Source organism: Manacus candei, unplaced genomic scaffold (genome assembly GCF_025592945.1).
Source record: "Manacus candei isolate 608988 ecotype Guabito, Panama unplaced genomic scaffold, ASM2559294v1 h1tg000014l, whole genome shotgun sequence".
NCBI lineage: Eukaryota > Metazoa > Chordata > Aves > Passeriformes > Pipridae > Manacus > Manacus candei.
The window spans coordinates 44,348,053-44,363,859 of record NW_026138062.1 but is presented as its reverse complement, the minus strand read 5'-3'; the positions used below and the strand labels follow the sequence as shown (position 1 = coordinate 44,363,859).

General features: G+C 49.4%; 2 protein-coding genes and 1 long non-coding RNA gene across 3 annotated transcripts in view; all 3 read right to left on the bottom strand.

Annotated features, from left to right (window-relative positions):
• Nucleotides 1–15,807, bottom strand: part of LOC127467217 (uncharacterized) — a 136,524-nt gene that overhangs the window by 81,930 nt on the left and 38,787 nt on the right. The window contains exons 7-8 of the mRNA XM_051778914.1: nucleotides 11,259–11,361; nucleotides 5,001–5,083 (exon numbers count right to left, since the gene is read on the bottom strand). Of these exons, the coding sequence (XP_051634874.1) occupies nucleotides 5,001–5,083; nucleotides 11,259–11,361 (186 nt within the window). The remainder of the gene's footprint in view (nucleotides 1–5,000; nucleotides 5,084–11,258; nucleotides 11,362–15,807) is intronic.
• On the bottom strand, nucleotides 10,215–11,196 carry LOC127467955 (uncharacterized). The gene is made up of 3 exons (XR_007903373.1): nucleotides 11,079–11,196; nucleotides 10,387–10,489; nucleotides 10,215–10,273 (listed from the first exon to the last, which is right to left on the bottom strand). It is a non-coding gene; the product is annotated as an uncharacterized LOC127467955 (long non-coding RNA).
• Nucleotides 11,872–15,392, bottom strand: LOC127467937 (ankyrin repeat domain-containing protein 36B-like). Its single transcript, XM_051780542.1, has 6 exons — nucleotides 15,198–15,392; nucleotides 14,424–14,844; nucleotides 14,226–14,332; nucleotides 13,624–13,761; nucleotides 12,118–12,281; nucleotides 11,872–11,984 (listed from the first exon to the last, which is right to left on the bottom strand). The coding sequence occupies exons 2-6, from the start codon at nucleotides 14,487–14,489 to the stop codon at nucleotides 11,887–11,889; spliced, it is 573 nt and encodes a 190-aa protein (XP_051636502.1). The 5' UTR covers nucleotides 14,490–14,844; nucleotides 15,198–15,392; the 3' UTR covers nucleotides 11,872–11,886.

Genomic DNA, 15,807 nt, shown 5'->3' with positions numbered 1-15,807 from the left:
TCTGAAATTACCTTTGCCGTGCTCCACTGCAACAGAGCGCGCATCCAAACTCTTGCCCACTGCAGCAGGAAGCAGCACACTTTCTGCTGGACCTTCAGAATCAGTCTGTGTAATGGAAAAGACACGTCTGAGAACTGGCAAAGGCTCCTTCTCAACCCACTTCCACACACAGCACTTCAGCTTCACCCAACAGGCCTAACAAGCGGGATCAGGTGGCGGAAGCAACAAATAAGGCAAACACAGCCAGCACGTTCGGCATCTCTCTTGAGCAGGGCTTTCCAAAGGGGATGAAGTACTCCTGCCAAATGCAGAGAGAACCTAGGCAGGAGAAATACATCTCAAGAAAGTAGGTTATTTGACAATAATGGATCCAGGGAAGCAAGCTATGAGGTGGAAAACAGCAATCCTCACAGTGCCAGTCTTGGAGGATTTCAGAGGACTGCAAGCAGCAAGAAACTTTACTGCTTTATTCTAGAAATCCAGCTGGGAGGTCAGCTGCAACGAGACCCAGGACATTAGCTTGATCTCACTTTGTCCCAGCACTAACTGAACACTTTGTCTGCAGCACTGGCATGTTGAGGCCCAAGGTGCAAGCGTGTGGCAAAAGCAGCAGCAAAGGGAAAGGAGCCCAGACGCCATGGATCCAGCGGGACCTCACTGCCTCCTCCAGAGCAGGTACCTCAGAATCCCAGGGGGAGTCATTGTCTTCCTTCTGCTCTTCTGTTGCTGCTGGCAAGACCCCTAACAAAAGATAACATGTTGGTCATTACTCTGACGACTTATTTCACTCTGCTTTCTCCCCAGCCATGTCACCCCAGAGAACTTTACAAAGGTAACCATTTAGTCCCTCTGAAATTACCTTTGCCGTGCTCCACTGCAACAGAGCGCGCATCCAGACTCTTGTCCACTGCAGCAGGAAGTGTCAAGTTGGTCGACACTTTCCCTTGACCTTTGGAATCAGTCTGTGTAATGGAAAAGACACATCTGAGAACTGGCAAAGGCTCCTTCTCAACCCACTTCCACGCACAACACTTCTGCTTTAGCCAAAAGGCCTAATGAGCACGATCAGGTGACGGAAGCATTAAATAAGGCAAACACAGCCAGCACGTTCGGCATCTCTCTTGAGCAGGGCTTTCCAAAGGGGATGAAGTACTCCTGCCCAATGCAGAGGGAACCTAGGCAGGAGAAATACATCTCCAGACTGTAGGTCATAAGGGAACCATTTGACATTAATGGATCCAGGGAAGAAGGCTGGGGGGTGGAAAACACCATCCCCACAATGCCAGTCTTGTAGGATTTCAGAGGACTGCAAGCAGCAAGAAGCTTTACTGCTTTGTTCTAGAAATCCAGCTGGGAGGTCAGCTGCAAGGACATTAGCTTGACCTCACTCTGTCCTAGCACTAACTGAACTGTTAGTCTGCAGCACTGACATGTCCAGGTCCAAGGTACAAGCGTGTGGTAAAAGCAGCAGCAAAGGGTAAGGAGCCGACATGCCATGGATCCAGAAGAAACTCATTGCCCCCTCCAGAACAGCTACCTCCAAAAGCCAGGAAATGTCATCATCTCCCCAGGAAAAGTCATTGTTATCCTTCTGCTCTTCTACTGCTGCTGGCAAGACCCCTAACAAAAGAGGTAAGAGGCATGTCATTACTCTGAGGGCTTATTTCACTCTGCTTTCTCCCCAGCCATGTCACCCCAGGGAACTTTACAAAGGTAACCATTTAGTCCCTCTGAAATTACCTTTGCCGTGCTCCACTGCAACAGAGCGCGCATCCAAACTCTTGCCCACTGCAGCAGGAAGCAGCACACTTTCTGCTGGACCTTCAGAATCAGTCTGTGTAATGGAAAAGACACGTCTGAGAACTGGCAAAGGCTCCTTCTCAACCCACTTCCACACACAGCACTTCAGCTTCACCCAACAGGCCTAACAAGCGGGATCAGGTGGCGGAAGCAACAAATAAGGCAAACACAGCCAGCACGTTCGGCATCTCTCTTGAGCAGGGCTTTCCAAAGGGGATGAAGTACTCCTGCCAAATGCAGAGAGAACCTAGGCAGGAGAAATACATCTCAAGAAAGTAGGTTATTTGACAATAATGGATCCAGGGAAGCAAGCTATGAGGTGGAAAACAGCAATCCTCACAGTGCCAGTCTTGGAGGATTTCAGAGGACTGCAAGCAGCAAGAAACTTTACTGCTTTATTCTAGAAATCCAGCTGGGAGGTCAGCTGCAACGAGACCCAGGACATTAGCTTGATCTCACTTTGTCCCAGCACTAACTGAACACTTTGTCTGCAGCACTGGCATGTTGAGGCCCAAGGTGCAAGCGTGTGGCAAAAGCAGCAGCAAAGGGAAAGGAGCCCAGACGCCATGGATCCAGCGGGACCTCACTGCCTCCTCCAGAGCAGGTACCTCAGAATCCCAGGGGGAGTCATTGTCTTCCTTCTGCTCTTCTGTTGCTGCTGGCAAGACCCCTAACAAAAGATAACATGTTGGTCATTACTCTGACGACTTATTTCACTCTGCTTTCTCCCCAGCCATGTCACCCCAGAGAACTTTACAAAGGTAACCATTTAGTCCCTCTGAAATTACCTTTGCCGTGCTCCACTGCAACAGAGCGCGCATCCAGACTCTTGTCCACTGCAGCAGGAAGTGTCAAGTTGGTCGACACTTTCCCTTGACCTTTGGAATCAGTCTGTGTAATGGAAAAGACACATCTGAGAACTGGCAAAGGCTCCTTCTCAACCCACTTCCACGCACAACACTTCTGCTTTAGCCAAAAGGCCTAATGAGCACGATCAGGTGACGGAAGCATTAAATAAGGCAAACACAGCCAGCACGTTCGGCATCTCTCTTGAGCAGGGCTTTCCAAAGGGGATGAAGTACTCCTGCCCAATGCAGAGGGAACCTAGGCAGGAGAAATACATCTCCAGACTGTAGGTCATAAGGGAACCATTTGACATTAATGGATCCAGGGAAGAAGGCTGGGGGGTGGAAAACACCATCCCCACAATGCCAGTCTTGTAGGATTTCAGAGGACTGCAAGCAGCAAGAAGCTTTACTGCTTTGTTCTAGAAATCCAGCTGGGAGGTCAGCTGCAAGGACATTAGCTTGACCTCACTCTGTCCTAGCACTAACTGAACTGTTAGTCTGCAGCACTGACATGTCCAGGTCCAAGGTACAAGCGTGTGGTAAAAGCAGCAGCAAAGGGTAAGGAGCCGACATGCCATGGATCCAGAAGAAACTCATTGCCCCCTCCAGAACAGCTACCTCCAAAAGCCAGGAAATGTCATCATCTCCCCAGGAAAAGTCATTGTTATCCTTCTGCTCTTCTACTGCTGCTGGCAAGACCCCTAACAAAAGAGGTAAGAGGCATGTCATTACTCTGAGGGCTTATTTCACTCTGCTTTCTCCCCAGCCATGTCACCCCACTTTACAAAGAGAGAAATTGACAAAGGTAACCATTTAGTCCCTCTGAAATTACCTTTGCCGTGCTCCACTGCAACAGAGCGCGCATCCAAACTCTTGCCCACTGCAGCAGGAAGCAGCACACTTTCTGCTGGACCTTCAGAATCAGTCTGTGTAATGGAAAAGACATGTCTGAGAACTGGCAAAGGCTCCTTCTCAACCCACTTCCACACACAGCACCTCAGCTTCAGCCAACAGGCCTAACAAGCGGGATCAGGTGGCAGAAGCAACAAACAAGGCAAACACAGCCAGCACGTTCGGCATCTCTCTTGAGCAGGGCTTTCCAAAAGGGATGAAGTACTCCTGCCCAATCCAGAGAGAACCTAGGCAGGAGAAATACATCTCTAGACAGTAGGTTATTTGACAATAAAGGATCCAGGGAAGCAGGCTATGAGGTGGAAAACGCAATCGTCACTGTACCAGTCTTGGAGGATTTCAGAGGACTGCAAGCAGCAAGAAGCTTTATTGCTTTTTTCTAGAAATCCAGCTGGGAGGTCAGCTGCAAGGAGACCCAGGACATTAGCTTGACCTCACTTTGTCCCTGCACTAACTGAACACTTTGTCTGCAGCACTGGCATGTCCAGGCCCAAGGTGCAAGCGCGTGGCAAAAGCAGTAGCAAAGGGAAAGGAGCCCAGACGCCATGGATCCAGCGGGACCTCACTGCCTCCTCCAGAGCAGGTACCTCAGAATCCCAGGGGGAGTCACTGTCTTCCTTCTGCTCTTCTCCTGCTGCTGGCAAGACCCCTAACAAAGGATAACAGGTTGGTCATTACTCTGAGGGTTTATTTCACTCTGCTTTCTCCCCAGCCATGTCACCCCACTTTACAAAGGTAACCATTTAGTCCCTCTGAAATTACCTTTGCCGTGCTCCACTGCAACAGAGCGCGCATCCAAACTCTTGCCCGCTGCAGCACGAAGTGTCAAGTTGGTCAACACTTTCCCTTGACCTTTGGAATCAGTCTGTGTAAAGGAAAAGACACATCTGAGAACTGGCAAAGGCTCCTTCTCAACCCACTTCCACGCACAACACTTCTGCTTTAGCTAAAAGGCCTAATGATCACCATCAGGTGACGGAAGCAGCAAAAGATGCAAACACAGCCAGCACGTTCGGCATCTCTCTCGAGCAGGGCTTTCCAAAGGGTAGGAAGTACTCCTGCCCAATGCAGAGAGAACCTAGGCAGGAGAAATACATCTCCAGACTGTAGGTCATAAGGGAACCATTTCACATTAATGGATCCAGGGAAGAAGGCTGGGGGGTAGAAAACACAATCCTCACAATGCCAGTCTTGTAGGATTTCAGAGGACTGCAAGCAGCAAGAAGCTTTACTGCTTTGCTCTAGAAATCCAGCTGGGAGGTCAGCTGCAAGGACATTAGCTTGACCTCACTTTGTCCCTGCACTAACTGAGCCGTTTGTCTGCAGTACTGGCATGTCCATGTCCAAGGTACAAGCGTGTGGTAAAAGCAGCAGTAAAGGGAAAGGAGCCCAGACGCCATGGATCTAGAAGAAACTCATTGCCCCCTCCAGAACAGCTACCTCCAAAAGCCAGGAAAAGTCATCATCTCCCCAGGAAAAGTCATTGTTATCCTTCTGCTCTTCTGCTGCTGCTGGCAAGACCCCTAACAAAAGAGGTAAGAGGCATGTCATTACTCTGAGGGCTTATTTCACTCTGCTTTCTCCCCAGCCATGTCACCCCACTTTACAAAGAGAGAAATTGACAAAGGTAACCATTTAGTCCCTCTGAAATTACCTTTGCCGTGCTCCACTGCAACAGAGCGCGCATCCAAACTCTTGCCCACTGCAGCAGGAAACAGCACACTTTCTGCTGGACCTTCAGAATCAGTCTGTGTAATGGAAAAGACATGTCTGAGAACTGGCAAAGGCTCCTTCTCAACCCACTTCCACACACAGCACCTCAGCTTCAGCCAACAGGCCTAACAAGCGGGATCAGGTGGCAGAAGCAACAAACAAGGCAAACACAGCCAGCACGTTCGGCATCTCTCTTGAGCAGGGCTTTCCAAAGGGGATGAAGTACTCCTGCCCAATCCAGAGAGAACCTAGGCAGGAGAAATACATCTCTAGACAGTAGGTTATTTGACAATAATGGATCCAGGGAAGCAGGCTATGAGGTGGAAAACAGCAATCCTCACAGTGCCAGTCTTGGAGGATTTCAGAGGACTGCAAGCAGCAAGAAGCTTTACTGCTTTGCTCTAGAAATCCAGCTGGGAGGTCAGCTGCAAGGAGACCCAGGACATTGGTCTGACCTCACTTTGTCCCTGCACTAACTGAACACTTTGTCTGCAGCACTGGCATGTCCAGGTCCAAGGTGCAAGTGAGTGGCAAAAGCAGCAGCAAAGGAAAGGAGCCAAGAAGCCATTGATCCAGCGGGACCTCACTGCCTCCTCCAGAGTAGGTACCTCAGAATCCCAGGGGGAGTCATTGTCTTCCTTCTGCTCTTCTCCTGCTGCTGGCAAGACGCCTAACAAAAGATAACAGGTAGGTCATTACTCTGACGGCTTATTTCACTCTGCTTTCTCCCCAGCCATGTCGCCCCAGAGAACTTTACAAAGGTAACCATTTAGTCCCTCTGAAATTACCTTTGCCGTGCTCCACTGCAACAGAGCGCGCATCCAGACTCTTGTCCACTGCAGCAGGAAGTGTCAAGTTGGTCGACACTTTCCCTTGACCTTTGGAATCAGTCTGTGTAATGGAAAAGACACATCTGAGAACTGGCAAAGGCTCCTTCTCAACCCACTTCCACGCACAACACTTCTGCTTTAGCCAAAAGGCCTAATGAGCACGATCAGGTGACGGAAGCATTAAATAAGGCAAACACAGCCAGCACGTTCGGCATCTCTCTTGAGCAGGGCTTTCCAAAGGGGATGAAGTACTCCTGCCCAATGCAGAGGGAACCTAGGCAGGAGAAATACATCTCCAGACTGTAGGTCATAAGGGAACCATTTGACATTAATGGATCCAGGGAAGAAGGCTGGGGGGTGGAAAACACCATCCCCACAATGCCAGTCTTGTAGGATTTCAGAGGACTGCAAGCAGCAAGAAGCTTTACTGCTTTGTTCTAGAAATCCAGCTGGGAGGTCAGCTGCAAGGACATTAGCTTGACCTCACTCTGTCCTAGCACTAACTGAACTGTTAGTCTGCAGCACTGACATGTCCAGGTCCAAGGTACAAGCGTGTGGTAAAAGCAGCAGCAAAGGGTAAGGAGCCGACATGCCATGGATCCAGAAGAAACTCATTGCCCCCTCCAGAACAGCTACCTCCAAAAGCCAGGAAATGTCATCATCTCCCCAGGAAAAGTCATTGTTATCCTTCTGCTCTTCTACTGCTGCTGGCAAGACCCCTAACAAAAGAGGTAAGAGGCATGTCATTACTCTGAGGGCTTATTTCACTCTGCTTTCTCCCCAGCCATGTCACCCCACTTTACAAAGAGAGAAATTGACAAAGGTAACCATTTAGTCCCTCTGAAATTACCTTTGCCGTGCTCCACTGCAACAGAGCGCGCATCCAAACTCTTGCCCACTGCAGCAGGAAGCAGCACACTTTCTGCTGGACCTTCAGAATCAGTCTGTGTAATGGAAAAGACATGTCTGAGAACTGGCAAAGGCTCCTTCTCAACCCACTTCCACACACAGCACCTCAGCTTCAGCCAACAGGCCTAACAAGCGGGATCAGGTGGCAGAAGCAACAAACAAGGCAAACACAGCCAGCACGTTCGGCATCTCTCTTGAGCAGGGCTTTCCAAAAGGGATGAAGTACTCCTGCCCAATGCAGAGAGAACCTAGGCAGGAGAAATACATCTCTAGACAGTAGGTTATTTGACAATAAAGGATCCAGGGAAGCAGGCTATGAGGTGGAAAACGCAATCGTCACTGTACCAGTCTTGGAGGATTTCAGAGGACTGCAAGCAGCAAGAAGCTTTATTGCTTTTTTCTAGAAATCCAGCTGGGAGGTCAGCTGCAAGGAGACCCAGGACATTAGCTTGACCTCACTTTGTCCCTGCACTAACTGAACACTTTGTCTGCAGCACTGGCATGTCCAGGCCCAAGGTGCAAGCGCGTGGCAAAAGCAGTAGCAAAGGGAAAGGAGCCCAGACGCCATGGATCCAGCGGGACCTCACTGCCTCCTCCAGAGCAGGTACCTCAGAATCCCAGGGGGAGTCACTGTCTTCCTTCTGCTCTTCTCCTGCTGCTGGCAAGACCCCTAACAAAGGATAACAGGTTGGTCATTACTCTGAGGGTTTATTTCACTCTGCTTTCTCCCCAGCCATGTCACCCCACTTTACAAAGGTAACCATTTAGTCCCTCTGAAATTACCTTTGCCGTGCTCCACTGCAACAGAGCGCGCATCCAAACTCTTGCCCGCTGCAGCACGAAGTGTCAAGTTGGTCAACACTTTCCCTTGACCTTTGGAATCAGTCTGTGTAAAGGAAAAGACACATCTGAGAACTGGCAAAGGCTCCTTCTCAACCCACTTCCACGCACAACACTTCTGCTTTAGCTAAAAGGCCTAATGATCACCATCAGGTGACGGAAGCAGCAAAAGATGCAAACACAGCCAGCACGTTCGGCATCTCTCTCGAGCAGGGCTTTCCAAAGGGTAGGAAGTACTCCTGCCCAATGCAGAGAGAACCTAGGCAGGAGAAATACATCTCCAGACTGTAGGTCATAAGGGAACCATTTCACATTAATGGATCCAGGGAAGAAGGCTGGGGGGTAGAAAACACAATCCTCACAATGCCAGTCTTGTAGGATTTCAGAGGACTGCAAGCAGCAAGAAGCTTTACTGCTTTGCTCTAGAAATCCAGCTGGGAGGTCAGCTGCAAGGACATTAGCTTGACCTCACTTTGTCCCTGCACTAACTGAGCCGTTTGTCTGCAGTACTGGCATGTCCATGTCCAAGGTACAAGCGTGTGGTAAAAGCAGCAGTAAAGGGAAAGGAGCCCAGACGCCATGGATCTAGAAGAAACTCATTGCCCCCTCCAGAACAGCTACCTCCAAAAGCCAGGAAAAGTCATCATCTCCCCAGGAAAAGTCATTGTTATCCTTCTGCTCTTCTGCTGCTGCTGGCAAGACCCCTAACAAAAGAGGTAAGAGGCATGTCATTACTCTGAGGGCTTATTTCACTCTGCTTTCTCCCCAGCCATGTCACCCCACTTTACAAAGAGAGAAATTGACAAAGGTAACCATTTAGTCCCTCTGAAATTACCTTTGCCGTGCTCCACTGCAACAGAGCGCGCATCCAAACTCTTGCCCACTGCAGCAGGAAACAGCACACTTTCTGCTGGACCTTCAGAATCAGTCTGTGTAATGGAAAAGACATGTCTGAGAACTGGCAAAGGCTCCTTCTCAACCCACTTCCACACACAGCACCTCAGCTTCAGCCAACAGGCCTAACAAGCGGGATCAGGTGGCAGAAGCAACAAACAAGGCAAACACAGCCAGCACGTTCGGCATCTCTCTTGAGCAGGGCTTTCCAAAGGGGATGAAGTACTCCTGCCCAATCCAGAGAGAACCTAGGCAGGAGAAATACATCTCTAGACAGTAGGTTATTTGACAATAATGGATCCAGGGAAGCAGGCTATGAGGTGGAAAACAGCAATCCTCACAGTGCCAGTCTTGGAGGATTTCAGAGGACTGCAAGCAGCAAGAAGCTTTACTGCTTTGCTCTAGAAATCCAGCTGGGAGGTCAGCTGCAAGGAGACCCAGGACATTGGTCTGACCTCACTTTGTCCCTGCACTAACTGAACACTTTGTCTGCAGCACTGGCATGTCCAGGTCCAAGGTGCAAGTGAGTGGCAAAAGCAGCAGCAAAGGAAAGGAGCCAAGAAGCCATTGATCCAGCGGGACCTCACTGCCTCCTCCAGAGTAGGTACCTCAGAATCCCAGGGGGAGTCATTGTCTTCCTTCTGCTCTTCTCCTGCTGCTGGCAAGACGCCTAACAAAAGATAACAGGTAGGTCATTACTCTGACGGCTTATTTCACTCTGCTTTCTCCCCAGCCATGTCGCCCCAGAGAAATTTACAAAGGTAACCATTTAGTCCCTCTGAAATTACCTTTGCCGTGCTCCACTGCAACAGAGCGCGCATCCAAACTCTTGCCCACTGCAGCAGGAAGCAGCACACTTTCTGCTGGACCTTTGGAATCAGTCTGTGTAATGGAAAAGACACGTCTGAGAACTGGCAAAGGCTCCTTCTCAACCCACTTCCACACACAACACTTCTGCTTTAGCCAACAAGCCTAATGAGCACGATCAGGTGTCGGAAGCAGCAAAAGATGCAAACATAGCCAGCACGTTCGGCATCTCTCTTGAGCAGGGCTTTCCAAAGGGGATGAAGTACTCCTGCCCAATGCAGAGAGAACCTAGGCAGGAGAAATACATCTCCAGACTGTAGGTCATAAGGGAACCATTTGACATTAATGGATGCAAGGAAGCAGGCTGTGGCATGGAAACCTGCAATCCTCACAGTGCCAGTCTTGGAGGATTTCAGAGGACCGTAACCAGCAGGAAGCTTTACTGCTTTTTTCTAGAAATCCAGCTTGGAGTTCAGCTGTAAGGAGACCCAGGACATTAGCTTGACCTCACTTTGTCCCAGTACTAACTGAACACTTTGTCTGCAGCACTGGTATGTCCAGGTCCAAGGTGCAAGCGTGTGACAAAAGCAGCAGCAAAAGGGAAAGGATCCCAGACGCCTTTGATCCAGGAGGACCTCACTGCCTCCTCCAGAGCAGGTACCTTAGTATCCCAGGGGGAGTCACTTTCTTCCTTCTGCTCTTCTGCTGCTGGCAAGGCTCCTATACAAAAGGTAAAAGGCACGTCTTTGAGTGCTTATTTCCTTCTGCCTCTCCCCAGCCATGTCACCCCAGAGAAGTTCACAAAGGTAACCATTTAGTCCCTCTGAAACTACCTTTGCCGCTCCGTACTAACACAGCACGTGCGTCCAATCTATTGCCGAATGCAGCAGGAAGCAGCACATTTTTCGATACATCCCAGGGACCTTCAGAATCAGTCTGTGTAATTGAAAAGACACGTCTGAGAACTGGCAAAGGCTCCTTCTCAACCCACTTCCACGCACAGCACTTCAGCTTCAGCCAACAGGCCTAATGAGCGGGATCAGTTGGCGGAAGCAACAAAACGGGCAACACAGCCAGCACGTTCGGCATCTCTGTTGAGCAGGGCTTTCCAAAGGGGATGAAGTACTCCTGCCCAATCCAGAGAGAACCTAGCCAGAAGAAACACACCTCCAGACTGGAGGTCATAACAGTCATCCATCTGACATTAATGGATCCATGGAAGGAGGCTGTGGGGTCGAAAACAGCAATCCTCACTATAAGAGTTTTCTAGTATTTTAGAAGATTGTAAGTAGCAGCAAGAAGCTTTACTGCTTTGTTCTAGAAATCCAGCTGAGAGGTCAGCTGCAAGGAGACCCAGGGCATTAGCTTGACCTCACTTTGTCCCTGCACTAACTGAACACTTTGTCTGCAGCACTGGCATGTCCAGGTCCAAGGTGCAAGCGTGTGGCAAAAGCAGTAGCAAAGGGAAAGGAGCCCAGACGCCATTGATCCAGCGGGACCTCACTGCCTCCTCCAGAGCAGGTACCTCAGAATCCCAGGGGGAGTCACTGTCTTCCTTCTGCTCTTCTCCTGCTGCTGGCAAGACCCCTAACAAAGGATAACAGGTTGGTCATTACTCTGAGGGTTTATTTCACTCTGCTTTCTCCCCAGTCATGTCACCCCAGGGAACTTTACAAAGGTAACCATTTAGTCCCTCTGAAATTACCTTTGCCGTGCTCCACTGCAACAGAGCGCGCATCCAAACTCTTGTCCACTGCAGCAGGAAGCGTCGGGTCAGCGGACACTTTCCCTTGACCTTTGGAATCAGTCTGTGTAATGAAAAAGACATGTCTGAGAACTGGCAAAGGCTCCTTCTCAACCCACTTCCACGCACAACACGTCAGCTTTAGCCAAAAGACCTAACAAGCGGGATCAGGTGATGGAAGGAACAAAAGATGCAAACACAGCCAGCACGTTCGGCATCTCTCTTGAGCAGGGCTTTCCAAAGGGGATGAAGTACTCCTGCCCAATCCAGAGAGAATGCAGGCAGAAGAAAGAAGTCTCTAGACTGTGAGTCATGTGGGAACCAATTGACAGTGACTGGAGTGGAAGATGTTTGCAGTATGATAGAAAATCAACAATCTTCACCAAGCCAGTCTTCTAACAGAAACTTTACTGCTTTGTCGTTTTTTAGAAATCCAGCTTGGAGGTCAGCTGCAAGGAGAACCAGCTAGACCTCACTTTGTCCCAGTCCTACAGGAACACTTTTTCTGCAGCACTGGCATGTCAAGGTCTGAGTTACAAGCATTTGGCAAAAGCAGCTGCAGACAGTAATGATCCCAGAAGCCAGTGATTCAGAGGGACTCCACTGCCTCTTCTAGAGAAGGTACCTCAGAATCCCAGGAGGAGTCTTTGTCTTTCTTCTGCTCTTCTCTCACTCCTGGCAAGACACCTAACAAATATGAGAAGAGTCGCATCACTCCTTGGAGTGCTGATTTTCCTCTGCTTTGGCACCTCCCTCAAGACATGCATCACACTGATGGGTTATCATTCTCCTACAGGCCACATTGATTTTTCCTTCTTACCTCCTTGATAGCGAAGAGTCTTACATGATTCTGGCAATGCAGGTGTGTTTGAGAGAATGTCAGCAGTTGTCCCAGAGCAAGAGCTGTTAATTTCTTCTCTGCCTCTGGCACAACATTGTCCCTTCCTTTCATAGCATTCATATTCCTCTCCTTCATTAGCAGTACTAAAGATAGAAAGGGAGGAAATGCAATAGGTAAAAATGCCCCCAGACTTTCCTGCACTCTCCACGGGAAGAGCAACAGCCATGCATGTGCCATTCTAACCCTATTCATAGACAACTGCTAAAGGGTCACACACAGACAAAACATACTGCAGTCCTAGAGTAGTGGAGACTGAAATCCTCACTACAGGCATGCTCATGCTACAGGTGCCTATTCTATCTGTGGAGTAACTCACCCCTGCTGGCTACTGTCTCATCTGATAAACCCCCTCTCCATTTCAAGGACCAGAGAGATTAACTAGGCCCCTGGCAGGCTGACATCTCCAAAGCCTCTTCCTCAGCTGGATGTTATACTAATGTCTCAACATTAAGATGGAGCAATGTCTCCTCAACCCCAGTCCTCACTTTGAAGGGCTTCAGAAATTCCCATGGTTCCTCTGAAGACCTGAAGTTCAGAGGGCTCCTAAGTCGGATATTAAGAGGCCAACAAATATTGCACTTGCATTCTGAGACCTGTGTCATATTCTAACAACCTTGGGTCAGTTGGAGGTCAGGTTTGTTTCATGAGCAGGAATACAAAACAAAAAACCCCAATCGAACAACAAAAGAAATTAAACGCATTCTCCAGACCAAGGCTGCTATGCAGAATGGTGCATTAGCACAACAGAAACCTGGAGGGGAGGAATGAATACCTTGTTTTGTTAGAGCAATCCTCAAACATGCTTTAGTCCTAAAGGGGTTTTTACTCCACAGTTTACCCAGGCTCCCTTCTCTCCTGCTTCCCATCAAGACAGGCTAACAGAAGGGGCAGGGGGAGAGGAAATTGAGATCCAGTGACAAGAGTTCACAGGCAGTTGTTTATGGCTAGGCAAGGCATGCTCATAGGCATAATGCAATTCATTCACACATCCCTTGGCTACCATCACTAGGATAGAGGGCTTTTTTCCTCAGTCTAGTTAAGCACACATAGCCACCTTAGCCAGTGAATGGCCAGAGGTGCAAAGCTATCCACGGGAAGAGGAAAAGCACTGAAGAGTTTTAATTAGGGGATATCAGTTAGATCCCCTCTGAAACAAAAGGCAGGTAGTTGCTGCTAGGGGGTAGAATGGAACTTGGAAGCACACAGGTGAATTCTCAAAGAGAACTGGGTTTGGTGGGGAGGAGGGATGTTTTCCTCAATTTCCAAATCTACCCTTTACATGGAAAGAGATGCATCAGAAGGTGTCACACTTCAATAAAGCTCTCAGCACCTCATTTAACCCTACTGCTGTTACCAAAAAGGGCGGTACATCAGCACGGACATTCTGAGAATGCAGTTGCTCTAGCAAGGATGTAAAACACTTACGACTCATCTCGAAATAGTCTTTCAAAAGCTCGAACTCCAAACACTCCAGTGCTTTCTTCACTGATAACACCGCCATTGCGAAGAAGAACTTCTACTGCATCCTTATCCTGAAGAATAGCAGCAACTTCCATAGGGGTCCTAGGGCATCCAGGAGATAAGAGTAAATACGTCAGCTTCTGCAGGCATTACGTGTCATTACTTTAATCCCTCTTTGCTTCTCAGACAATTCATTTCCCCTCTCCTACTGGCAGAAGGAAAGCACAGCCAAACACCTGGAAGTGTTGGAGAATTCAGGTTGGTGGGACCTCAGGAGGTCTCCAGGCCAGCCATCCACCCAGAGCAGACTCAGGTTGCGTGTGTGTGCCTGCACGCGTGCGTGTGCATGTGGGACCACAGACAATGCTTTCTTGCAGTCCTCAGTGTGGAAATCATCCCCTGAAGTAAGCAAGCAGCAGAGCGCAGGTCTGCTTTCACAAGTCACACTGAAGGAGCTCCTTCTGGGTGGTTCCTGGCCCTTTTTCAAAGCTCCTTCTTATGCCTCCCATCAATCCAACTTAAACAATGCTAAGGAGTCCCACACGTGCTTTTACCAAATCCTTCACCTTTTATGATTATCTGTAGCGTTCACGTCAGCTCCTTTTTGAAGAAGGAACTCGATCATCCCTTTGCAACGCTCAGTGATGGCAAGAGTAAGTGGAGTGTATCCCAGCTGAAAGGAAAAATCATCTCTCTTAGAATAACAGAGAAAAGTCAAGCAAGTTGACTTGGGAAGAGGAGGTTTACCTAAAGTCCAAGCTTACTTCATTCTTAGCATCAATATCTGCGCCATGCTCAAGCAGCAGCTCCACTAGAGATTTGCTAGACATCAGGACAGCAAAGTGAAGGGCGGTGTTACCAGTAGCAGCTCTGTGGTCATGGTTGGCACCATGCTCCAGCAGAATAGCCACACAATCTCTGTGCTGGTGCTGTACTGCCTGGAAAGAAGACACAAAGGAGGAATAACTTCCAACGTCTACATTGTTCTCTGTCAGAACTCCTGCGTCTTCCCAACACTGGAAAGTTCAAGCATCTTCAATCATAAGACAACATATGCCCCTTTCACATACCAGCATCAGTGGTGATCTCTTATATTTGTCCCGACGATTAAGCTTGCAATTCTTGCCTGCTAGAAATCGAACAACATCTGCATGGCCATTTATGCAAGCAAGATGCAGAGGTGTCCTAGAAATTAAACATACACAATTGTCCTGGTTTAAGCCCAGATGACAATTAAGCCCCACACAGCTACTTGCTCACACCCTCTCCCTCCCTGCCCCAGTGAAACAGGAAGGAGAATCAAAAGTAAAACCTATAATAACAATTAAATTAAAATAGAGTAATAATTAAAACAAAAGAAATAAAATAAATAATACTAAGGGATGCTAGATGCTGTCTGTTCCACTGATGGTATCCTTCGTTGCTGCTTAGGCTTGAAAGTACATAAAGTACATCCATCAGAAAACCACCCTGACTTTAGATAATTTTGACAAATTCCACATTTTGCAAAAGGTGGAGGCTTTGTTGTTTGTCCTTACAGCTTGTCTGCGTTGCGCCTGTTGACCAGGAACTTCTTCAGCCACCAGTGCCGCCGCAGCTGGTCCAGGTCGCCGCGGGCGGCCGCGCTGTGCAGGTCGACCCAGGCCATCTCTCGGCGTTCGGCGGCCTCGGCCTGGGTTCAGCAGACACAGGAGATGCCCGGTAGACTCTGCCGAGTCCCGGGCGGGGAGGGGATGGGGTGTGGGGAGAGGGGGATGGGGTGTGGGGAGAGGGGGATGGGGTGTGGGGAGAAGATGGGTCGATCTGAAAGGCGAGAGCCGAGTGGTAGCTGCGCTTCGCAGCCCCCGACGGTCCAAGCCAGAGAAGCGCTGCTGATCCCGTCGCGGCGGAGTCAGCAATGACGGCCAGCAAGGGTCTGGAGCCGGGACAGCAGCCGTGGACCGCCGAGACATCACAGAGGGGGCTTGTGACGCGGCACCACAGCCGGTTCCGAGACCGACCCGCCGCCGAGCAGGGCTGAGTCCATTGGGGAGGGTGTAGCTGGGATAACATAGGAAGGGGGGGGGAAACAGCGCACAACAGCAACTGCAGACGGAGAGAGAAGTGAGAATATGTGACAGAAACAGCCCTGAAGACCCCAAGGTCAGT

Bases quoted from the DNA above. Each gene is read 5' to 3' on its own strand.
- LOC127467937 (XM_051780542.1), bottom strand. From the start codon at position 14,489: ATGTCTAGCAAATCTCTAGTGGAGCTGCTGCTTGAGCATGGCGCAGAT. The intron at 13,762-14,225 runs GTGAAGGATTTG...TGGATGCCCTAG, and splicing joins GCTACAGATAATCATAAAAG to GACCCCTATGGAAGTTGCTG. The intron at 11,985-12,117 runs GTAAGAAGGAAA...CATATTTGTTAG, and splicing joins GACTCTTCGCTATCAAGGAG to GTGTCTTGCCAGGAGTGAGA.